This window comes from Schistocerca nitens, chromosome 1, assembly GCF_023898315.1.
Source record: "Schistocerca nitens isolate TAMUIC-IGC-003100 chromosome 1, iqSchNite1.1, whole genome shotgun sequence".
Lineage (NCBI taxonomy): Eukaryota > Metazoa > Arthropoda > Insecta > Orthoptera > Acrididae > Schistocerca > Schistocerca nitens.
In genome coordinates, this window is record NC_064614.1 from 135,495,963 (window position 1) to 135,522,339 (window position 26,377).

Sequence of the window (26,377 nt, forward strand, 5' to 3'; positions counted from 1 at the left end):
GATTCTGGACACTATCAACTCGCACAGTTATGGACTGGCCAAATACCTGGCGACACTATTGAAACCACTGGTGGGACACTGCAGTCATCACGTGAAAAACTCCCCGGATTTCGTTAGAATACTGAAGGACATCCGAATACAGAGTGATGACCTACTCGTGAGCTTCGACGTCACCTCCTTATTCACGAAAGTACCGCTACAAGACGCCTTGGCGCTCCTTAATCAGCACTTCGAGCCTGAAACAGTGAAGCTCTTTGAATATGCACTTACGACCACCTACTTCAAGTGCAATGGAGAGCATTATGAACAAGTGGATGGAGTGGCCATGGGATCTCCCCTTGCTCCAGGGATCGCGAATCTTTATATGGAACACTTTGAGGAGGTGGCACTACAAATTGCTCACCATAAACCCAGGCACTTCTTCCGCTATGTGGACGACTCTTTCGTGATTTGGCAGCATGGCAGGCAGGCACTGGAGGAGTTTATGGACCACCTAAACGGCATACATAAGAACATCACCTTCTTGATGGAAGTAGAAGAGAATGGCTGTATTCCATTCCTGGACATACTGATCAGGAAGAAAGTGGATGGCACGCTGGGCCATTCAGTATATAGAAAAAAGACGCACACAGACCTGTACCTCCATGCAACCAGCTGCCACCATCCGGCGCAACGCCAGTCAGTACTGACCACCTTGGTACATAGGGCGCACGTCATTTGTGACAAAGAAAGCCTCTCAGACGAATTACACGACCTAAGAGAGGTATTTCGGAAAAACGGGTACAGTGAAACACAGATTGGCAGGGCCTTCAAGAGGAGACAGGCTGACAAATTTCAGGAAGAGCAAGAGGAAGTTAACAAGAGACTCGCCTTTCTTCCATATTTGGGGCCCACATCAGCCAAAATCGGGAGGCTATTAAGAAAATCAAACATAAATACCGTCTTCCGACCACCGCCGAAGACGAAAGAGCTGCTGGGCTCAGCTAAAGACCCACTAAAACTAAACACACCTGGTATATACAACATTGCTTGCGAATGTGGTGTGCAATACATCGGTCAAACGCAGCGCTGCATCTCTAAAAGGTACGAGGAACACATCAGGCATGTTCGACTTGGGCAGATAGAGAAATCTGCTATAGCTGAACATAGCATCAAAGAAAATCACACCTTTGATTTCGAAAACAGCAGGGTGCTGTGCCGAGCCGGGAGCTTTTGGGATAGCGTCATTAAAGAATCAATAGAAATACGGGTCCACGAGAATCTTGTAAACAGGGACGAAGGCTATCAACTGAGCGCGGCCTGGAATCCAGCATTAGCCGCAATACGCCAGGAGCGCAACAAGAGCCGTCCAGCTCACGAGACGCGATCAGAATGCCCTGACGGAGACACGAACGGCGCACCCGCTTCCCCCTCCACCCCGCCCGCCGGCTTCTCTGGACCCAGCCTCCCGCGGTCAGGTGGTGGGGGGCACACCGCAGGTATAAAGGGACCGGCATCCGTAAAGTCTCGGCACTTCGCCAGAAGATGATGAGTATGTCACTCGTCGAAACGTCGCAGTTTGAAGACACCGCCACCCGGCTGGAAGCTCGAGAACTCTTCGCCAGATCACAAGCAGATTACCTACTAAAGATTCTGAATGATCACTCTGTTGATGAAGTTTTACTTCAGGAAAAACACTGTGCTGGTGAGACAATTAAGAAACAGATACTAACTACCTGGTTTCGCCCTAGCTTCTGCCACATACCGTACGACATATGGCACTGCCACCTATGTCAGGAATAACATCGAGACAGTGAATAACATGGTATCCACTACAGAAGGAAACATGTATGTCACACGTATTAAAATTTCTAATATGGAAATTATAAACCTCTGTAGGCCTCCAGCCCAAGCTTGAAATGACAACACAATCCGAGATATCCAACACCCTGCAGTCATGGGAGACTTCAACTGTTACAGCACTCAATGGGGATCCACCTACACCATTCAAGACGGCGAAGAAGTATCCAAATGGGCAGAGACACAAAATACTTTTCTAATATATGACCCCAAAGACAGGGGCACATTCCATTCTGCTAGATGGGGTAGAGACTACTGTCCAGATTTGTGCTTCGTCACAAAAGATGTACAAAGTACATCTTTACGTTGCAACAAGAAAGAACTCTCAGATTTCCCTTGCAGTCAACATACGCCTGTTCTGCTCAACGTGGGGGCACAAATTCCTGTCATCAGATCGATTCCTAAACCCAGATGGAATTTTGGTAAATCTAACTGGGAGAACTATACTTCTGAGCTAGAGATTAACATTCAATGGATTGTGGGCCTGCTATTATCCATCGCCAGAAAGCATGCCCCAGGGGCTATCGGAAAACATACATGGATGGAGCCAAGAATGCACTGACCTCTATAACGAATACCTGGAGAATGCCGTCGCTGACGAGCTTTTGCAATGTTTGGACTCAGTTCCCCGAGAAAAATGGCACACATCAATGAATGAAATGAGATTCGAACATTCCAGCAGAAAGGCATGGCAGTAACTGTCAAGACTGGGTGCGACTACAATGAAAAGAGTACACAGTAGTGGTGATATAAGTCCCAATGATGTTACCAACAGAATTTTGAAACTTACACGTAGAACACCAGAGATAGACAAAAAGAAAACCGGAAAACTCAGAGAAGAAATGAACAGTGTTAAAGGAAGAACACGTGAAACTGACGCCTGAAAGAGTTTTGGAACACACGAGATCTCCAAGACCAATAAGGACACAAAAACAGGGAAAGCCGCAGGCAAGCATTGCGGCCCCAATGCTCTACGATGGATGACAGAATTCTTCAACATGTTACAGACTGGAAGGCTGCCAGCCTTCTTTAAGAGCGCCAAAATCATAGCAATCCTAAAATCGGTAAAGACAGAAAAGTACCCTGAAGACTACAGACCCATAGCTCTCCTGAGCTTCTGCTATAAATTGCTCGAGAGGCTCATTCTTAACAGAATAAAACCCACTGTTGAGGAGAAGATACCAGTAGAACAGGCTGGCTTTAGACCTTAAAGGAGCTGCGGCGACCAGGTACTAGCAGTAACCACACATATCGAAAGGGGCTTTGAAGGAAGCAAAAAATCCACAGCTGTATTTATTGATCTATCGTCTGCGTATGACACAGTATGGAGACAAGGAATGCTGCTGAAATTCCTACGCATCATACCTTGTAAAAAACTAGTCGCACTACTTAAGAACATGCTGGCAAATAGACACATCGAAGTACACCTTAATGGCAAGAAAAGCCGAAACTACCAACTCAATGACGGCCTTTCCCAGGTATCAGTTCTTTCGCCTCTGCTCTTCAATATGTGTACATATCTGACCTACCAAACACCCACTCTATAAAGTTCATTTGCGCCGACGACATAGACTACTGGCCATTACAATTGCTACACCAAGAAGAAATGCAGATGATAAACGGGTATTCATTGGACAAATATACTAGAACTGACATGCGATTACATTTTCACGCAATTTGGGTGCATAGATCCTGAGAAATCAGTACCCAGAACAACCACCTCTGACCGTAATAACGGCCTTGATACGCCTGGGCATTGAGCCAAACAGAGCTTGGATGGCGTGTACAGGTACAGCTGCATATGCACATTCAACACGATACCACAGTTCATCAAGAATAGTGATTGGCGTATTCTGACGAGCCACTTGCTCGCCCACCATTGACCAGATGTTTTCAATTGGTGAGAGATCTGGAGAATGTGCTGGCCAGGGCAGCGGTCGAACATTTTCTGTATCCTGAAAGGCCCGTACAGGACCTGCAACATGTGGTCGTGCATTATCCTACTGAAATGTATGGATCGAATGAAGGGTAGAGCCACGGGTCGTAACACATCTGAAATGTAACGTCCACTGTTCAAAGTGCCGTCAGTGCGAACAAGAGGTGACCGAGACGTGTAACCAATGGCCCCCCATACCATCACGCCGGGTGATACGCCAGTATGGCGATGACGAATACACGCTTCCAATGTGCGTTCACCGCGATGTCGCCAAACACGGATGCGACCATCATGATGCTGTAAACAGAACCTGAATTCATCCGAAAAAATGACGTTTTGCCATTCGTCACCCAGGTTCGTCGTTGAGTACACCATCGCAGGCACTCATGTCTGTGATATAGCGTCAAGGGTAACCGCAGCCATGGTCTCCGAGCTGATAGTCCATGCTGCTGCAAACGTCGTCGAACTGTTCGTGCAAATGGTTGTTGTCTTGCAAACGTCCCCATCTGTTGACTCAGGGATCGAGACGTGGCTGCACGATCCGTTATAGCCATGCGGATAAGATGCCTGTCATCTCGACTGCTAGTGATACGGCGTTCCGTATTACCGCCCTGAACCCACCGATTCCATCTTCTGCTAACAGTCATTGGATCTCGACGAACGCGAGCAGCAATGTCGCGATACGATAAACCGCAATCGCGATAGGCTACAATCCGACCTTTTATCAAAGTCGTAAACGTGATGGTACGCATTTCTCCTCCTTACACGAGGCATCACAACAACGTTACACCAAGCAACGCCGGTCAACTGCTGTTTGTGTATAAGAAATCGGTTGGAAAGTTTCTTCATGTCAGCACGTTGTATGTGTCGCCACCGGAGTCAACCTTGTGTGAATGCTCTGAAAAGCTAATCATTTGCATATCATGGCATCTTCTTCCTGTCGGTTAAATTTCGCGTCTGTAGCACGTCATCTTCGTAGTGTAGCAATTTTAATGGCCAGTAGTGTGTGTTTAATCAGCCAATCGAGACATCAGAAATTACTCTTGGAAACCACCTGAAAAAGATGGATGAATACTACCAAGTATGGCAACTTAAACCCAGCGCCACGAAGACAGAGACACTATGCACCCACAATCGCTTTCAGAAACCAAATGTTGAGATACAACCCTCAACCAAAATACCTGAGAGTAGCACTTGACCGCACTCTCACCTTCAGAGCCCATCTGGAGAAGACAGCCTGCAAAATAAATACTAGAAATAACATAATCCAAAAACTGACAGTAAATGGCTGGGGAGCGAGTGCGATAACCCTCAGGACATCGGCCCTTGCTCTTGTCTATTCAGCGGCAGAATACTGCAGCTCTACGTGGTTAAATAGCGCCCATACAAAATCAGTAGATATTCAACTCAGTAATACTATGAGGCTGATATCGGGAACCATCAAGTCAACACAAACCCAGTGGCTCCCTGTTCTGTCCAACATCCATCCTCCACACTTACGAAGACAGTTGAAAAAAAGAGTGTCAAAAATGCCTAGAGAACCGTCAACTTCCTATCTATCAAGACCTCATCTTCTAATCTCGACTAAGGTCTCCACACCATCATGGAAGGTGGGAGAGGGTTTAGTAAGAGACAATTTTAACATTGATGATGCTTGGCGCCGAGAATGGTTTTCCTCCAACCCAGACTCAAATGATCTAATCAAAGATCCGCGCCAACGCCCTGTCGGATTTGAGCTACCAAGGAGATTCTGGACATCACTCAACCGGTTCTGAATAGGGCATGGAAATTCTCGCTACTGAAGGCATAACTGGGGTGTGGTTGATAGACGTGACTGCGACTGTGGACACAACAAACAGACCTACAGCACATCGCCACTGAATGCCCTTTAAGGAAATTCCAAGGCACTTTCCAGGACCTTCATTTGCTTAAGGGAGAAGCTACCGCCTGCCTGAAAGGACTGGACATCCATCCTTGAGCAGTACAGTAATGCCAACAATATGGTCACCTTATGGAATTATACATCACTTATTATTTTATTCTATGTGACTTGATATTATACACATTTGTCGTTATCAGTATTCTGTATTATTATCAGTATGTACGGTACATATAACTTTTATCTAAAAATGTAGCAGATGTAATCTGATGCTGTATTACTGATTTAATCTAATCCTGTATTTAAGGTAATACGAAATAAAAAAGTAGCAAGTATGGTTACGAAAGTTAATAAAATAGTCAAGAAGACTAGGAGAGTATTTCTGCTAGATAGATCAGATAACCATTTGTTAGCATCTCACTTAGAAGTGAATTGACGTAATTTAGTTCCAGTAAGATGGACGTAGAGAGATTATGGGCAATGTTCAAGTAGGTTGTAAATCGTGATCTGGGGAGTTACTTGCCTAGTAAGTGAATAAAAGATGGAGAAGACCCCCATGGTTTAATAACTAAATTCGGAAAATGCTGAAGAAGCAGAGGCTGTTGCACTCACGGTTCAAAAGAGAACGCACAAATGACGACAAGCAAAGGTTAATAGAGATTCGTGCGTCTGTGAAAAAATCTGTGCCCGGAGCATACAACAACTACCACCGTCATACTCTAGTAAATGATCTGGCAGAGAAGCCGAGAAAATTCTGAACCTATGTAAACTTGCTAGGCGGGTCTAAGGTTTCCATTCAGTTCCTTGTTGACCAGTCTGTTGTGGCAATTGAAGACAGCAAAACGAAAGCGGAAGCTTTAAATTTCTCCGTTCTAGAAATCGTTCACGCAGGAAAATCGTACAAACATACCGTCATTTGAACATCAGACAGACTCACGTATGGACGACATAATAACAAGTATACATGGAATGGAGAAACAACAGAAAGAACTGAAAGCAAATAAATCACTAGGTCCGAAAAGAATCGCAGTTTGGTTTTACAAAAAGTAATCTGGGGCACTAGCCCCTTACTTAGCTTGCATTTATCACGAATCTCTCGCCCAGCACAAAGTCCCAAGAGACTGAAAAAAACCGCAGGTGACTCCAGTATATAAGAAGGAAAAAAGAACGGACCCGCAAAATTACAGACCAATACCCCTAACCTCGGTTTGCCGCAGAATCCGTGAACATATTCTCAGTTAGAATATAATAAATTTCCTCGAGAGTGAGATGCTTATGTCAACGAAACTGTATGGTTTTAGAACCATTGTTCGTGCAAACTTCAGGTTTCCCTTTTTTCACATGATATACTGCGAAATATGGGTCAAGGACAGCAGGCAGATTCCATTTCTAGATTTCTTGAAAGCATTTTTCACGATGCCCCACTGCAAGCTATTAACGAAGATCTGAGCATATGGAATATGTGAACAGATATACGAGTGGCTCGAAGACTTCTTAAGGCGACTTGCGTGCTGAGAGATCAAGTCAGTGACTTAGTTCCTTTATACGCCGCACGTCGCGTCCAGCCAGCAGACTGTACTGTCAGCCAGCTTGTACTACGCCACCTTCAAACTAGATGGCGTTGGCTTGCAGCACGCAGGCGCAGAAAGCGTAACAAATCACTAACTTGGCGCCAACTTCGTGATGTGACTTGGTTATTGTTGATTGTTGTTGTAAGTTATTGAATACCATCTTTCCAAATGTCTCCCAAATAAAAGAGAAATGAAAGTGAGCACAGGAGTAAGAGAATCAAGGAGGCAAGAGTTCACGGGTTAGCCGCGGAAAGCGTAACAAAACACTAACTTGGCGCCAACTTCGTGATGTGACTTGGTTATTGTTGATTGTTGTTTTTAAGTTATTGCATGCCATCTTTCGAAATATCTCCCAAACGAAAGAGAAATGAAAGTGAGCGCAATAGCAACAGAATCAAGGAGGCAACAGTTCACGGGTTGCCATTTAATGACTAAAGTGGGAAAACGGTTCCTGGAAAATCTACCGGTGCTGATTGCAGGTAAGATATCAGTACTGACATTTATCAATTCAACAAATTCAATGTAATATAAATTCCATAGCATGTGCTACATACTTTGCGATTACTTAATAAATTCCAGATGTCGAATGGAATGTTTCCAACGTATCAGTGAGGATGACTGCATCGAGGTACTTTCAGACTTTTTAAACATGGAAAAAAATAGTCAGGATACTTATCTACAAGGAGTAAATGTGGCAGGTGACATTACGAAAAGAAGGCCAAGAAAAGTTGTCAGTGACATAGCATCAAGAAACAGCATTCCTGTGTTTAGCATGCCATTGTCTGTGGCAGAGGAGTTCGTGTCTGTAAACTTGGTTTTCTCACTCTTCATTCTGTATCACAGAAACGTGTTTTTCGTTTTTTACAGTTACTAGTCAAAGGTCAAATTCCAAAGGACATGCGTGGAACAGTTTCATGCACAATCAAAATTTCGGAAAACGTAATAAATTTGATAGATACTCACATCACATCTTTCCCACTCAAAGAAACTTACTATGTTGGGAAGGAAATGGAATACCTAGATGCACGCTTGGATCTGAAAACTAAGCACGAAATGATCCTTACGAAGTATACAAGAAGTAAAAGCGAAATACTACTTCTGTAGGAACCATTTTCTTGAAAATTACAATTTTCCTTTTGGTCGTCTCCAAACTGATGTATGTGGCAAATGTGAGGAACTTCAGGTTAAGTTAAAAAGTCCACATATCTCTGACAGAAGTCTATGAGCTGCGCAACTTGAGTTGGATATTCACAAGAAGCGCAGCAGGACATTTTATAAATTCATTAAAATAACTGAGCAAGAATGAATGGGCAAGGATGACATTGTTGGACTAGCTTTCGACTGCAAATCTTGTCTCTGCCAAACATCCCAGTGCAGGAAACATTCTATTTACGTCAGCTGTGGGTTAACTGTTTCTACATATGTGATGCATGCCACTGCTTGAATACTGCTCACCAGTGTGGTATCCGTACCAGATAGGGTTGATAGACGAGATAGAGAAGATCCAACGGAGAGCAGCGCGCTTCGTTACAGGATCATTTAGTAATCGCGAAAGCGTTACGGAGATGATAGATAAACTCCATGGAAGACTGCAGGAGAGACGCTCAGTAGCTCGGTACGGGCTTTTGTTGAAGTTTCGAGAACATACCTTCACCGAGGAGTCAAGCAGTATATTGCTCCCTCCTTCGTATATCTCGCGAAGAGACCATGAGGAAAAAATCAGAGAGATTAGAGCCCACACGGAGGCATACCGACAATCCTTCTTTCCACGAACAATACGAGACTGGAATAGAAGGGAGAACCGATAGAGGTACTCAAGGTACCCTCCGCCACATACCGTCAGGTGGCTTGCGGAGTATGGATGTAGATGTAGATAAAGCCCAGGCGTTCCAGAGTGTACTTGTATCATGAAGATGAAGCGAAAAAGGGAGCGAATGAGGTCTGTTCATTCCTGTACCACTACACTGTGTGACGTATAAATTTTCAGTGCCTACAGTGTCACGTCTTTCAGTGTCACACAAATTTTTATTTATAAAGGGGATCGCTTAAGGCTATTTCCATGGGTTCGCCCATCAAATTTCTCGCTCATATCACAAAATTGTTGTCTGATGTAGTACAAACTGAAAAAATAAATTCCTTTTAAAACACAGTTTCGTATATAATTTATATTCAAAACCTTACACCTGTGTCACAGAACAAATCCTACATCGAGAATACTTTACACAAGCTTAAGGGAAGAAATGCTTCCGATAGATGTTGCAGTATTTAAAGAACATCAAAATATGAACAGGCTGAAATGAACAAACAGTACATGAGACTATGTTAATCAATTCAACTGTAAAAAGCTAAGGAGCATATTATTAGCAAAATGAGAAATATACAAAAGTGAAATGCCAAAATGAGCACTTCTCAACTGGGAGTAAATCAAAACAATCAGAACGGCTGAAAGAGAGCACAATAACATGAGCCATAAACGAATAAGAGCTAAGCAACTAAGATAAATAAGAGAATAGGCAAAAATGAGATCTGGCCGAACTCCGTCGGCACTTATATACGGTTGCGTTCGCGGCGGCGTCTAGCGGCCCGTACGCAAGTTGTGCGATTGCTGTCGCAGGTCGACCCTTAATCTATGATGTTACAACAGGAAACTATGTATCGAAAAATGTTACAGAAGGTGCCTTGCATTGACAGACACTGAAATTTTTTTTAAAAGAAATCGTCACAAATTTCCCGAAAGAGGTCAAGCGTTTCTCCCTTGCGACCGTGTGTTTGGAACACTGGAGAGACAAATACGGAAACGTGACCGAGTTTACACCCCTAAAGAGTTTATGGAAATCATAGCAAACAGTATTTCTGAAGTTACAGTCGCTGTGGTGGAAAGTGAAGACATAATGAACTTTGACAATTGGTAGCCTCGTCATTACAAAAAAAAAGAAAGGTACGGTCTGGGGAAGTGGCACATCTCAAGACGCCTCGTCAAGAGAAACAAAGTTTTTCTGTGGCGATGTTCAAAGAATTTCGTTATGAAGCAATGAAACCGGGAGTCGTGACTGCCAACCGTTCCATAAACAGTTGTGTCAGTTGCTCCTGTAATCTGGCAAAAACTAATTTTGCTTCGTTTCAAATTGGGTTGCAAAGGCTACGAGATGGAAAAAAGGTTAGAATCAATAAAACGAAAATTGAAGATTTCAGAAAGTGGTTAAGTACATCCGTAGAGAAGACGCTGAGATTTCTTATAAGGAGATATTGAAATGGCCGGCTGCAAGTAATAACTCACTATGTTAAATCATCAATTACTCAGAGGTTTGAATTCTATAAGTAGTTGTTTTCATGTTCAGTTGAAGATAATTTTCCATTAGTTAATCAATAAATTTGAGTTTTAGACCAGAAATGTGTAATTTTGAATGTGTTCTACTCACTAAAAGTGCTAAATTCCCTTGTTGACTGGAGAGAGGAACTATGTAATAAATTTTCTTTTTTTTTTCAGAACATACTTTGTAGAATACATGAAAATTATTTTCATTCACAGATTGTATGATTACAGTGCAACAAATGTCGAAAATTTTAATGCAGTCAGTCAAATCGTTTAACAATAAAAGATTTTGTTGTTCTCTCCTGAAAAGTAAGAAAAAGTGACATAGTTCCATCCTCCACCGACCGATTCAGTTGTGTTAGTAGCTGAAATATAAGCGAGGCTGTGGTGGAGCATAGTTGTCACACTACAGAGTGAAAAGTGTTTAAACCGACAAACTCTGGGAGGTTGTAGGTGACATCAAAACAAATATTTTTCCCTAATGTCGTTTATTCCTATGAGGATTATTTAAACCGGTGGAGGCCATATTACGCTCGTCAGTTGCTAGAGGTCGTATGACGATCTTCAGTTGTTAGAGGGCGTATTACGCTCTTCAGTTGTAGGCAACTGCTGTCTACCAGTGCAGTAGTGCATTGTCTGTGTTTACTAATGGAGCGATATACATGTAGTGAGTACACTGATATGGTTGGTGCATACTACGTAGCGCACCACAACGGACGGGCTGCACAGCGGGTTTATCAATAACAATATCCTAATCGCCGTATCCCGCATCATACGACCTTTGCTGCTGTGTACCAACATCTGCGTGAGACCGGGTCATTTAGCAGATTACCTGGACAGGAACGCCGTCACACGGTAAGAACGCTGCAATTTGAGGAAGCTGTCTTGCAGCATGTGGAGCGGAATCCTTCAGTCAGCACTCGTGCAATTGCACGTAACATGGGGACGAATCAGACGAATGTAAGAACAGTCCTTCGAGAGCAACTTTTACGTCCACAGCGTGTCCACAGCCTGGAACCAGTTGATTATCCACCCAGAGCAGAGTTTTCGCGGTGGTACCTGGAACAGTGTGAAATGTATCCTACATTTCCACCCTCTGTGTTATTTACCGATGAAGCAACGTTTGGGCGTGATAGAGTCTTCAACATGCACAATTCGCATGTTTGGAGTGAGGATAACCCACATGCCACAGTTACTAGCGCTCATCAAGTGCGGTTCTTCGTTAATGTGTGGGTCGGTGTTGTTGGGGACTGTTTAAGTGGGCCGTATCTGCTATCTAGTCCATTAAATGGCAGGCACTATTACAATTTTCTCGCCAGAGCATTTGCAGAATTGCTGAAAGACGTCCCGCTCCCTACCAGACAACACATGTGGTTCCAACATGACGGGGCGCCGGCACATTTCAGTCGTCGTGTGCGTCGATTCCTGTACCGACGGTTCCCAGAAATGTGGACTGGCAGAGGTGGTCCTGTACCATGGCCTGCTCGATCCCCAGATATTTCCTCTCTGGACTTTTTTGTGTGAGGAGAGATGCACAACCTTGTTTATGCAACTCCTGTTGCATCAGAAGAGGATCTGGTTGCCCAATTAGTAGCAGCAGCAATAACAATTCAGGGTACTCCTGGGGTTTTTGCCCGTGTCGGACAGAACATGGTCCGACGGTTTAACATTTGTTTACGTGTCAACGGAGGCATTTTTGAAAATCTACTGTAATTGAAATTGGGTTGTGTTAATGTGTTGCCTCTTGGTCATAAAAAATGGAAAAGTGTTTGTTAGTTTAGTTAATTTGCCACCGGTTTAAATATTCCTCATAGGAAAAAATGACATTAGGGAAAAATATTTGTTTTGATGTCCCCTACAACCTCCCAGAGTTTGTCGGTTTAAATACTTTTCACCCTGTATAGTCAGCAGCTCGTGGTTTAGTGAGTACCGTTGCTGCCTCTGAGCCACGGAGTCCCGGGGAACTACGGCCGGCGAAACACATCTATGGCTCACTAAGAGGGCAAACGTGCAAACAAGAATCGAGAAAAAATTTCCAGACCACGATTGGCCACTCGTCTGGAAAAAAACATCTCAGAACGAGCAATGCCGGAGCACGCCAGATCTACGTGGCACAAGGTAGTGCACGACACCGTACCGAAAACGAGAGGCTGGCCCTTATCCATATAAAAGAATGGCCCAACTGAGAAATTTGCAACGAAAAGGATACCACAGAACACCGATTCCTATGCAGGGCAAACGGCAATATGTGGGCGACAAGCAAAAGAATGATAGCCCACATAAACAGGAGTGAACACGCAACATTGAAATCACGAAACACACCGCCACTGATGCAAAACCGTTCCCAAGACCGAAACGCACGGCCACGATGTGGATACTCGCCAGCTTACACTACACTCACGTTCGTCCTCTGTTAGAATATTGCTGCGTGGTGTGGGATCCTTACCAGGTGGGATTCACGGAGGACATCGAAAGGGTGCAAAAAAGGGTAGCTCGTTTTGTATTATCACGTAATAGGGGAGAGGGTGTGGCAGATGTGATACGCGAGTTACGATGGAAGTCATTAAAGCAAAGACGTTTTTCGTCGCGGCGAGATCTATTTACAAAATTTCAGTCACCAACTTTCTCTTCCCAGTGTGAAAATATTTTGTTGAGTCCAACCTACATAGGTAGGAATGATCATCGAGATAAAATAAGAGGAATCAGAGCTCGAACAGAAACGCTTAGGCGTTCGTTTTTCCCGCGCGCTGTTCGCGAGTGGAATGGTAGAGAGGTGGTATGATTGTGGTTCGGTGAACCCTCTGCCAAGCACTTAAATGTGAATTTCAGAGTAATCATGTAGATGTAGATGACAGCACACACAGTCATTGCTAAAAAAACAGTCAGAGAGCGTGTAGTTCCTCATGGACTTGTGGGAAAAACACAAGAATACAAAGCTACACACCAAATACCCAACTTCCTGGAGATCCCGCTGACCACCGCCTTCAGGGCCGTGATCGCCGCCGTTGCCGCCACCACCACCCTCATAACCCCCCCCCCCCCCCCCCGCCCTTGTCGCTGCCGACGCCCTCCCCACACCTCACAAGCGTCCCAAAGTGTAAAAAAGTGCCAGAAAAAAGTGCTTTTCTTCCTCTCCTCCTTTAAAGTTTCTCACATGTAAAGTTTTCCCAACAGTGCCATCGTAACCCTTGTTTTGAGTGTATTTTATCTTTACTCGTGTGCAATCAATATGAGTGCCAAACAGTGAGTACCTCGACATAATTACAGTTTAACAGTGAAACCAAACAAAGTTACATCCTCAAATATGCCCATTCCTCCACCATGAATAGCTTCATCACTCTCCTTTCAATCCCTTTTACTCATCGACCACCATCCCTATCTAATCAGTTCTACACTGTATCTGTCCACTGCTTCCTAGTGTGTTGTTCCTCGTTCGATCTGACTGAATCCACCACGGTCTGTTTCCTGGCGCCGGCCGTTGTGGCCCAGCGGTTCTAGGCGCTTCAGTCTGGAACCGCTATACCTCTACGGACGCAGGTTCGAATCGTACCTCGGGCATGGATGTGTGTGATGTCCTTAGGTTAGTTAGGTTTAAGTAGCTCTAAGTTCTAGGGGACTGATGACCTCACATGTTAAGTCCCATAGTGCTCAGAGCCATTTGAACCATTTTTGTTTCTCAACTCATCCAGGCTTCAAATACAAAAGGTACACAACTTAAAACATCAATATAACCAAACTAGTATTAAGTGAAAAGACTATACTTTAACTTTTATCTTTCCACTCTTTCCTGTAACCTAGCTCATTTTGCATTCAATATTTTCTGATTCCCTTCTATTAAAATGCATAAATGTAAAGTATCTGGCCTCAAAGAAACTTTAATTAAATGACTGGGTGTTGTGTGATGTCCTTAGGTTAGTTAGGTTTAAGTAGTTCTAAGTTATAGGGGACTGATGACCATAGATGTTAAGTCCCATAGTGCTCAGAGCCATTTTGAACTTGAATTAATATAGTAAACAACACAAGCAAGTACTAACGAACTCAGCCTGAGAGACACTGGCAAAATACAGAGACAAATTGAAATAATTACCTGGACTATAACGGAAAAAAGAGCAGATTGTCTTACTGAAAAGCCGGCCGAAGTGGCCGTGCGGTTAAAGGCGCTGCAGTCTGGAACCGCAAGACCGCTACGGTCGCAGGTTCGAATCCTGCCTCGGGCATGGATGTTTGTGATGTCCTTAGGTTAGTTAGGTTTAAAAAGTTCTAAGTTCTAGGGGACTAATGACCTCAGCAGTTGAGTCCCATAGTGCTCAGAGCCATTTGAACCATTTTTTGAATTGAATCTTACTGAAAAGCATTAAACATGTAAACTGTTTTGTAAAACGAATTTTGTTATCTTGTAAATAAAAGTCTATACACGTTTGAACAACAAAAAAATGGTTCTATTCCCGAGCGGGTTGTGTATTTTCTCCGCCCAAGGACTGGGTGTTTGTGTTGTCCTCATCATTTTATCATCTTTCATGAAAGTGGCGAGATGGACTGAGTAAAGATTGGGAGTTTGTACGGGCGCTGATAACCGTGGAGTTGAGAGCCCCACAAACCCAACATCATCATCATAGTTGTTCAAAAATGGTTCAAACCGCTCTAAGCACTATGGGACTGAGGTCATCAGTCCCCTAGACTTAGATCTACTTAAACCTAACTAACCTAAAGACATCACACACATCCATGCTCGAGGCACGATTCGAACCTGCGACCGTAGCAGCAGCGTGGTTCCAGACTGAAGCGCAGCGTCCGCCTATCATAGTTGTCACGCCAGCACGCCTCCAGTATTGTAATAAGCCATAAGGGCTTGTTCGTAAGCGAAGAACGGCAACTTCGTAGTCGCTTTCCAGTAGAGCACTGCCGTGTTGAGTGTTTTTTTTTGGGAGTAGAGGGAAATATTATGGGAAATTGCAAATAAATGCTCTATATGCAAGCAGCTCACAATAAATGATCATTTGTATAGCACATTTCAACAGTAAAGTGAATAAATTTTGCAGTAAAGAATGGCAACTAAAATAAAACCCACTTTAACCGTTTTCGCTGCTGGCTGAGGTTTCTCTGCTGCTATTGCAGTCGTCTAATTGCGCCAGCAACGGTTCTATTGCTATGTCAAGACAGAGGGCTCTTTATGCACAACTGTTTTCAAGTTTATGTACATGTCTCACTGAATTCCTCCAGATACTTTGGGGAACACTTTCCAGAGCGGAGCGACACAACTGTACCAAGTATCATTGATTTTAAAATTCTTGTTTACCTTTGCTACCTTGTGCTTGACAAATGCCCAAATAAGTTCAGTGGCATTCAATTCGCAGTGCGCTACAGGCCACCACAGAAGTTTAATCACCTCTCCACTGAACGCAATATACTTTCCAAAAGGTATTCCTGCGCCCTGAAGTGCGGTCGCGCCTGTTCCAGTAGCCCAGCTTTAGTAAATTCCTCATATGATATCGCATTAGATGGAAGCTCTACATTTCTGCTTTTCATCAGTTCAATAATAAAATCCTTTCTCCATATCATAGATGTATTTCGTGAAACTGGGTTTATCACCGTACAATACGGAGCCTGATCTAAAACAAACGCCGGCCGCGGTGGTCTAGCGGTTCTAGGCGCTCAGTCCGGAACCGCGCGACTGCTACGGTCGCATGTTCGAATCCTGCCTCGGGCATGGATGTGTATGATGTCCTTAGGTTAGTTAGGTTTAAGTAGTTCTAAGTTCTAGGGGACTAATGACCACAGATGTTAAGTCCCATAGTGCTCAGAGCCATTTGAACCATCTAAAACAAACGCAGATCTGTTTGGTAATTTTTCGGGAACGCCCCACAACCGCTCTTCATTGTGTCTGGCATTCATTTCAGAATGATAATCTGCACCTCCTTTTCGTCCAATAAAACACAGGCCAGCATTTTGCGCAAACCCATCTTCGTTCGCAATGTGCCACTTTATAATCCTTTTTCCAGAAACGGTCGGTGTTTGAATACCCTCTTTCCGTCCATTGCACTCGTAACAGCTCCTCTGTGACTGCCACATACATCTTCTGAGGCATAAGGCATTTTTTGTTCCTGCCAACCAAACTTTCTGGGATGATTTGTACCACACCAACTCTCATCAGTGCAATAAACAGTGACTTATTTTCCGCAAGAATCCTTCACTTTTTCCTACTACTTAGTCACTTTCCATCAGCACATGTTTTTTGTTGAACTTTTTGTATCTGAAGCCCAATTTTCGAATAGCACGTCGAAGGGTTGTTCCACTCATATCAGAAAAATCTTCCACTTCGATCTTCAACATTTCCAACATGGCTGCCGCTTTTAGAAACTGCTTTTCCATACAGAAGTCGTGAATTTTTCTTCTTGTGATTCCCTGTGTAAACTCGCCCAATTCAAACTTCTGTCGCCTGCCACAACTCTTTTTTGGTGGTACAGGAGATGAAGTTTCTCTATATTCTTTTAAAATTCGCTTCACTGTACTTTCACTAACACCGAGACACAGGCTTGGATGTAGGGGGCGGGAGGGGGGGAACGGGGTATCTGCCCACGGGGGGGGGGGGGGGGGGGGCAATTTCAAGGGGCGCCAGATTCGTTATCTTGAAGAAGAAAAAAACGTGTTTCACAAAGCGCCTAACATGCAGTGCACGTTGATCTACCGATTATCCATATGATTTTGAAACGCATCCCTGTTTTTGAATATTTTTGAACACATTCTAAGTTACAAACTTCCAGCATGTTACTTGGTTGGTTGTTTTGGGGAGGAGGACCAGACAGCGAGGTCATAGGTCTCATCGGATTAGGGAAGGATGGGGAAGGAAGTCGGCCGTGCCCTTTCAAAGGAACCATCCCGGCATTTGCCTGGAGCGATTTAGGGAAATCACGGAAAACCTAAATCAGGATGGCCGGACGCGGGAAGCATGTTGCAGTAACTTGGGTCAGCAACTTATGTTAATCAATAGAAAGAAAAACCAGTCCAGGTTGCAAATATTTTTTCATTCGATGACTAGTTTCGAGCCGAGATACATTTTCAAATCGACATAACAAAATCGCGGATAATGCGTCGTACGAACACATAATAATGACTGACCAGAGAATAAACGCGGGATAACTAAACTGGTGATTGTGGCAGAGTTAGTGAAGTTAACCGGAGAATATGTTCTGACAACGGCAGGAATAGTTCCAAAATTAGTGACGAAAAGTTTGATTTGGAAATGGGTCTCGGCCCGAAACTATTTATCGCATGTAAAATAAAATGTTTGCAACTTGGGCTGGTTCCTCGTTCTATTGACATTCTTAATTGATTTCTGAACGAATCATAAGTTGATTTTTGAATGTTGGCGTAGCATACGTGATATCTCTACCAGGGGAATTCCCATCGTACCTAGAAATAAAAAACCTTTCCCGCAGACAAATTGGGGCGGGACTATACGAGCTGGGCTGAATAAACCCGAATGGGTGAATGCCAACCGTTGTTTACGTGCTTGGTGGGGTGAGCGAATGATCATCGTTGTTATAATTATTAGCGAAATCCATAGATTCACAGTACCATAGTCGAAATAATAACAGGTAACCGGAATAACAGGTAAGAAAGACTACATATTATTTTTTCACTGTATCCAAGAAAATGGAATTTTGACAGGAAATGTTTGCCAGAACGCTACACCGCTAAGCACCAGTTGTACAGTTCCCAGTTAGCAGCGGCTTAAATTCTATTCTTGAAACAGTGCGGAAAACGCTTTGCACGAACACCTAATGACGCCTAACCGGAGAATAAACGCGGAATAACTGAACCAATGATTGTGGCAGGGTTAGTGAAGTTAACCGGAGAATACGTTTTGACAATGGCACGAATAGTTCCAGAATTAGTGATGAAGATTGTTTGTTAGAACGAGGAAGGAGAAGAAACAGGGACATCACACAAATTATATGGGAGAATATGACGATTCCAAATTTATATAAAAATTTCGTACCGCTACTGCTACTTTTCGATCTCATGCTTGAGAAACTGCAGCATATGAATGAAACGTGAAACTATTTCCTAACATAAAACTTTTTGCTTATCGTAGGCCTGATAGGCATTTCATTTTGGTCCTTCGTGAATTATATTCTGTTGTGTTATTTATGAAAATCACCTGGATAAAAATTGCCATTTGTGCCAAAACAATCTCGCTTGTTGTCGTGTGTTGGAACTGCTGCAGTACTAGAAAGGCCTATTTTATCTAGCAGACAGTGACAAAATAGAGTAATCAAATCGAGAAACCAAACCAGTCTTGGGTACTATTCGTATTAACAGCTTTTTTAGCGTTAGACAAGGACATTTTGATTTTTCAAGTAGCAAAACGTTTGACGAACTTTGATGAGGTGATACATTCTTTCGCAGAAAGGAAAGCACGCCGTGTAAAGAAAGCTGTGGCAAAATTAGAGAGGAAAAAATGCTGGGACTCAAGGACTGAAGAAATGTGTACTGTCTTGCTTCTCTCTTGTCTGCACTGGATTTATGTTTCACACAAAAGAGAAAGTTATCAACTAACAGGTAAAAAAATGCAAATTTTTTGAAGAGTTCTTATTCTCCCGCTCAAAAATAATCTCACCCAGTATTAATTGTGAGTTTTTTCCAAGGTTAGGTTAGGTTATCAAACTGGGAGCTGGGGAGGCACCCACCACAGGACATTTTAGTTTCCACTGTCCTCAATATAGGTCTGATTGCTTCCATTACAAGACATACACATTTGAATTCCAGATAGCGAAATACTATGACAGAAGAATGCAGTGTGAAGAGGAGTGACATTGCGCTTTGGCACACTTAAGACCGAATAACATGTCTTAAATTTCCTCAGACATGTATGTTTTATACACCAAACTCTTCAGAAAGATGTGCGCTACAAATTGGACATATTTGACAAAATTCTTTTTTTTTTTTAATTTTTGACGCCCCATCTCAAACGCTCGAGGGGGAGGTGGGGGGGGGGGGGCACTATCAAGTTTTTGCACCAGTTCGGAAATATCGAAGACTCGGGGCTGCCGAGACATTCAGAAGTTCTCTTTACTGTCTGTGAAACGGAACTGCTCGCGCCCTTTTCTTTTTCGGCCTCAAAGTACTGATGACCATACGAACCCGTAAATGATACACGGTTTCGCATAAGTACAAGACACCAAATTATGCTACGGGCACTGTCACACGTGAACACACAACAACGATTGGAAGCACGATAGTTTCCAGTCTGACGGGAAGCCGCGATGTAAACACTGCAACAATGAACAATGAAGTGGAAATACTGTTCAGAAGTCCGGCAACATAGCACACACGAGCATACAGCGTATAGAAACGCAGAAGCAAATAAAGATGTGATATTAGGAGCTTTATGTAAATTTACTTGCATAAAAACATAACAGCTGTGAAACGTAACAACAGAGCTTGCATTTAAACTTTTATCTTGTTGATACGTGTCACCATTAGGCGAATTGCAGCAATCTACGCCCACCATTATTAGGCCAAAACGACTAATTGGAAAGCAACGACAATTCGTCTGGAAGTTGAGTATGGTTGTATCCTTAAACTGTGCAAAGAAAATTTTTCTCCTAATTGCGGGCCGACTTCTACGACTCCTCAAATTTGACACTCGCCAAAAAATGTTCGGAAAAGCACGCTATCTCTTAAATATTACAGCGTATGCCGCCCCCTTTTCAACTAAATGTAACATTCATACACCAAATAAAAGTAGAGATTCCGGTAAAGTAAAATACATCGATGTTCGTCATGCGATGTGACCAGAATATGAGCGCAAAGCCAGGGGTCAGTCGTTATGAAATGGATAAATATGAGGTACCCTCCGCCACGCGCTGTAAGGTAGATTGCGGAGTATCTATGTAGATTTTGATGTAAAACAAGTGTTTCTAACATCATTGTGACGTAAAGTTCTGTTATGGAGAAAGAATTAAGTGTATCAGTGGTGATATTTGTTCCATAAAGTCGACTAAAAACTCCTAAAAACAAATGTAATTGAAATGCATCCTTATGGAGAAAGAATTAAGTTTATCAGTGGTGGGATTTGTTCCATATAGTCGATTAAAACTCGTAAATACAAATGTAATTGAAATGCATCATATTTGTTTTGGAACAATTTTCTTGGGAACTGCCGGTTTTCCTCAAACAAAGAGTTCATATCTAAATTAGCTGCTACTTCGAGAATGTGTATGCAATTTTGGGGCTTATCAAAAGCACTGTTGCTAGTTCCTGTAACACTTGTAAATTGTATGAGATGAGTTAGGTTACAAGAAATCGCAAACAATGTTCATACCTCCAGAAAAAGTTAACTCTAAAAAATTAAAATCTCCACCTAATATTATCCTGTTGCGTTTGGAAGTTAAAGAGAATTATACTGTGTCAATCTGTTCATGAATAACTCAAAATCCATTTTCCATTAATTTCTACCCCTACATTTCCAAAATGCTGATCACTGTAAGACATAAGAGTATCATTGTTTTAAATTTGTATCCCTTATTAATTTAAGTGACAAGGCCTACTTTGGCTTCACTTTTTAGAGTATTTCGTGCTACCTGAACAACTCTATAAATTCTAACGTAAATCTTAACTCCATGTAGCCACAGTGAAACAAACGAAACGGATTTCCAAAACTACATTTAACAACTAGACAAACTGGCCCCAACTTGAAATCAGTATTGCAAGATACGACCAGTTCATCGAACTAATTGGGAACTATGAGCCGTCAGTGATCGATCGCTTGCGACAGTCGCATGTCTTGTTCACGAGGGTGAATTAAGTGATTTTTCTAAAAAAAAAAAAAATTCTCAGAGTGAAAATGCAAGCTAAAAGCATGGACCAGATTCTAGGTTTGCAAATATTGCCTTGTCTGTATAAATCTTTTATAAAATACTAATCTTTACAAAAGGGAGCACCGTAAAAGAAGAAAACACACTCAAACAGTTATGATCTTCACTCATATGAAAAAAGGTAGAAGCTTAACGTACATATAAATACAGTAAGTAGAAATTTAGGCAAGCGAGAATATCACAGGGATTATTTTGTATAATCGTTTGCCTTCTTACTTAAAACACTTTCCAGCAGTAAATGCATTTAAAGCTGAAACAGTTGTTGCTTGACCACTGCTTCTATTCCGTCTCTGAGCATCTTAATAAGTAAATCAAGAAGACAAGTAGTGGTAGACGCCATCACAACGAAACCAGAAGCACCGTGGTCCACACGTGGCCCAAACGAGCTCAAAAAATAAATACAATTTACAAAATGTTGTTAATTCTATTATTACGTGTCAAGTCACTTTACTGTTTGCTTAGTGTTGAACAAGTAATCACACTAAACACTGTAATTATAAATTTATCGTGTTGCTCCTGACTTGTCAGCTGTATCATATGTACAAGCACTGTACTAAAAATGATTTATTGGACCAGTTAAATAAATAAATATTCCCTGTAAAATGTGAGGCGTTTGCGTTTTCAGTGCCCAATTAATTTATGTGTAACAGGAGGATCGAATAAACGCGCCCATACACAGTAACTGAGAATACATGCGGATATTCAGGTTCTCTTGGAACGTTAGGAAAATGTATATATAAAGCTACACCAGCCCAATAAATTTTCCTAACGTTCTAAGAGAACCTCAACTACATACCTGATAAAATAAATAACACATCAAACCATTACCTGACTAAGGCCAAAAGATTTTGCTGCTTATCATGTTGTAAATTTCTCATCAGCACTCTTCTATATTTACAGGTCAACTGCAATCTGAAGTGATGATCAACAACAACAGTGTATGTCCCAAATTAGTGTGGGCCACTAGTAACACCCTTCCACCCTGAGAAAAATGTTCATGTCCCGTGTGCAATTATTTGAAGCGCCATAACTGCAAAATTCAACCACCAACTTTGAACTGCACTCATCAGTGGTGATCACTGAGCTACTGGAATTGATCTTTAGTAGCACAGTAGTCAATTAAATCCCTTGACAAACCCAACACAAATTTGTTAAACATAGAGCATTCATTAAGTATTCTGGTTATTGAGAAGTCAACTCCACACTTTTCACAGTTTCATGTGATAAAAGTTCTCAGAAGGCCAGTGATTTTTGTTCCTTATTTGACACCAGCATTCAAAGGCTGCCAGGTTGTAGACGTCTTACAAACCTAAGAAATGTGAATGTCAATGGCTTAACAGTTCCATACCTAGTGATACACCTGTCAGAAAACGTAAGTATAAAATTATTTTGTACATCAACTTTAAACAGTGAATTTTTCGTTAGTATAAATATTGTCCTGCGTGATCTGAAGCCTGTGGGTTTAAATACACTGTATTTTTTCATTTCACGTTTGACAAGACTGCTGACTTTCTAATATCAGACTATTAAATACCAACACCTCATGTTAATATTTTGGTTCAAACCTGACTCTAGACTGGACCACAGAACTGCCCACAACTCACATGAAAAACCTAATTTCCCAAGTCACTGTCTTAAAAATAAGACCTTAACGAAAGATGGACAGTTGACACATCTATTCCACATGTCCTATTCTCAGATAGAAATTAGCTGACACAGTCGAGTTTAATTCTCATGTATCAGTCTATTTAATCCAAAACTACTGTTACACAACCTGGAGCATAAGATTATTATCCAGTCTAAATGAATATTTTCATCTCAAGTAAATTCAGAAAAAAATACTTACTAGTACAGGGATAAAAAGACTAGCTCTATGTCACATTTATAGCAACAACAGGGACGAATGTTTTGTAAACTGTAGGTAATGAGTTTTCAGGAAATAAGATGAAGTCACGGAAATGGTTACTTGTAATCAAACTCAACAAACTGACCCGTCAGTAAAATTATATTTTGACGGAGAACCCACAGAAAAAGAAGCGATGTTTTGCTATCAAGCATACCATTAATGCACATTTTTATGCTTCTCCTTAATGATGACTAGTCAATTTGTTGATTAAAATTCCTCTTATTCGTTTAGGTGTTCTTAAGTAAGTATCACACAACTTAAACGACAAAACAAATTTTATTACATAAAAAGTGGATGGACAAGCACCTTCCAATTAAAAAAAAAATAAGAACAACACTTACAACTTTAATGACGTCACAAACAAAATTTGAAGTATGTCGTTTTTTTCATTTTGTGGATCTTAGTACTCTTCTCCTCCTTCGCCTTCTCCTTCAATAGAGTCCATACCGACTTCTTCGTAGTCCTTTTCAAGGGCAGCCAGATCTTCACGAGCTTCTGAGAACTCTCCTTCCTCCATACCCTCACCGACGTACCAGTGCACGAAAGCTCTCTTGGCATACATCAAATCAAACTTGTGGTCAAGGCGAGCCCAGGCCTCTGCAATTGCAGTTGTATTTGACAACATACAAACAGCACGCTGTACCTTCGCAAGATCACCACCAGGTACCACAGTAGGAGGCTGGTAGTTTATCCCCACCTGTAACAAGTATAGGGGAGTTTAGTAAACGAACTCAGTATCTCCATTATGTGCCTTACAATAGTGGATCAATTACTAAATATTTAATAGCAATATAGCAGTCACACAAACCTTGAAACCAGTTGGACACCAATCCACAAACTGAATGGTTCGCTTTGTCTTAATTGTTGCAATGGCAGCGTTTACATCCTTCGGCACTACATCTCCTCTGTACAGCATACAGCATGCCATGTACTTTCCGTGCCTAGGATCACATTTCACCATCTGGTTGGCAGGTTCAAAACAGGCGTTTGTTATTTCTGCCACAGACAGCTGTTCATGGTAAGCCTTCTCTGCTGAGATGACAGGGGCATAGGTAACAAGTGGGAAATGGATGCGAGGATAAGGTACCAAGTTGGTCTGGAATTCTGTCAAATCCACATTAAGAGCTCCATCAAAGCGAAGAGATGCCGTGATTGAGGATACAATTTGGGCAATTAGCCTGTTCAGATTGGTGTAAGTTGGGCGTTCAATGTCTAAGTTACGGCGGCAAATGTCGTAGATAGCTTCATTATCGCTCATGAAAGCACAGTCTGAATGTTCCAAGGTGGTGTGAGTGGTTAGGATGGAGTTGTACGGCTCTACAACTGCTGTTGATACCTGAAGAACGCAATTATGACTTAGTCACAGAAAACTACATATTTCGCGAAATCTCTTAATGACAAGCTTCAGTTTTGACAAATCGTTCTTACCTGAGGAGCTGGGTAAATTGCAAATTCCAGTTTGCTCTTTTTGCCATAATCCACAGACAGACGTTCCATCAAGAGTGAAGTAAAGCCTGAACCAGTGCCACCTCCAAAGCAGTGAAAGATCAAGAATCCTTGAAGCCCAGTACATTGGTCAGCAAGCTTGCGAATGCGGTCCAGTACAAGGTCCACTATCTCCTTTCCAATTGTGTAATGACCACGGGCATAGTTGTTTGCAGCATCTTCCTTGCCTGTAATCAACTGCTCTGGGTGGAACAGCTGCCTGTAGGTGCCTGTACGCACCTCATCTGCAAAAGGAAAAACGTAAAACTTCAGATAATAACTGTAGTTTACCACTGAAATAATTTATAGGCGTACACCACGGATTAGAGACAGCGTATGCTGCCTAACTTACCAACAACAGTCGGTTCTAAGTCAACAAATACAGCACGGGGTACGTGCTTCCCAGCGCCTGTTTCGCTGAAAAATGTGTTAAAGCTGTCATCGCCGCCTCCTATAGTTTTGTCTGATGGCATCTGTCCATCGGGCTGGATACCATGCTCAAGACAGTATAGTTCCCAACATGCGTTACCAATCTGGCTTCCCGCTTGGCCAACGTGGATTGAGATACATTCACGCTGAAAAAAAAAAAATATTAAATGATCATATCGTCAAACATTAAGATTAAAGATTTTGTAGCTTATTCAAAATACTAGAATTGTCTCCTAATCCTGTCCTGAAGAAATGTGTACCCGCGTGAAGTTTGTGAGTCAATACAAGAGCGTTCGTTGTTAAATGTAGCATCTCTGGATAAGCAAACAGCGATCGAAACCACAACGCTTAACTGTCCCAACAGAAGTGAATTTAACTATGAAAAATGATAAAATGTCAGCCGGAACTTGCATCGAAATATCGAAGCTGGACGATGGATCATTTCAAATCATCAACTCTCAGCCATTAATGTCGTTCGATTTTTTTAAAATTTAGATCGGATGGGAATAATTAATTTCGACTGACCACAAACGTGAAATTTAATTCTGCTTAAGTTAAGCTCTTGTGGGAATTAAGACTTGCGGTAAATGCATTTCATTTTGTGTACTGGGGCCGACCAAATTTGTAATTGCAGATACAGAAAACAATACTGAAACGCTTCGTGCTTCATGTGATCCAAAAGCTGCTCTCACAACTTATCGGAAAAAATTTTATATGATCATTCATGTCCTTCCCGTTAACAGTCTTTAACACCATAATATCAAACTACGAACATTTCGGTGTAAACTTTAACAAAATCAAGTCGCTCAACTTCATTGTCTATTTCACAAAATTTGGCCCGAGTTAATGACATCAATGTTAAGAAGTAACTTACCATTTTGTTGTCGCTCGCTAGAAATCAGCAAAGTAAAAAGCGAAATCGCCAACTTTTGCCGCGTCTGAAATGTATGAAGCTGTCCGGCGCCGAGGTTAAAGTCACGCCGTCACGGTTGCGTCAGATTTTAGATATGTAAACTCCGTAGTGAAGCATGCAATGGAACTTCTGATTGGTCGCTGCGCTAGTTGATTTCTAACACGCTCTGCTATTGGGTAAATTGTAAATCATTCTTGCAGACGATTTATAGCAGCAGCCCATGTCT

General features: G+C 42.2%; 1 protein-coding gene across 1 annotated transcript; it reads right to left on the reverse strand.

The window, feature by feature from the left end:
- Nucleotides 1–23,724: 23,724 nt before the first annotated feature.
- LOC126243199 (tubulin alpha-1 chain-like) lies at nt 23,725–25,315 on the reverse strand. Its single transcript, XM_049948145.1, has 4 exons — nt 25,162–25,315; nt 24,753–25,054; nt 24,133–24,660; nt 23,725–24,021 (listed from the first exon to the last, which is right to left on the reverse strand). Exons 1-4 carry the CDS (start codon nt 25,280–25,282, stop codon nt 23,725–23,727), a joined length of 1,248 nt encoding a protein of 415 aa, XP_049804102.1. The 5' UTR covers nt 25,283–25,315.
- Nucleotides 25,316–26,377: the final 1,062 nt, after the last annotated feature.

Excerpts from the sequence above, each read along its gene's own strand:
- LOC126243199 (XM_049948145.1), bottom strand. The coding sequence starts at position 25,282 with ATGCCATCAGACAAAACTATAGGAGGCGGCGATGACAGCTTTAACACA. Across the intron at positions 25,055-25,161 it reads CTTAGAACCGACTGTTGTTG|ATGAGGTGCGTACAGGCACC; the intron begins GTAAGTTAGGCA and ends TTCCTTTTGCAG. Across the intron at positions 24,022-24,132 it reads GGTGTCCAACTGGTTTCAAG|GTGGGGATAAACTACCAGCC; the intron begins GTTTGTGTGACT and ends TACTTGTTACAG.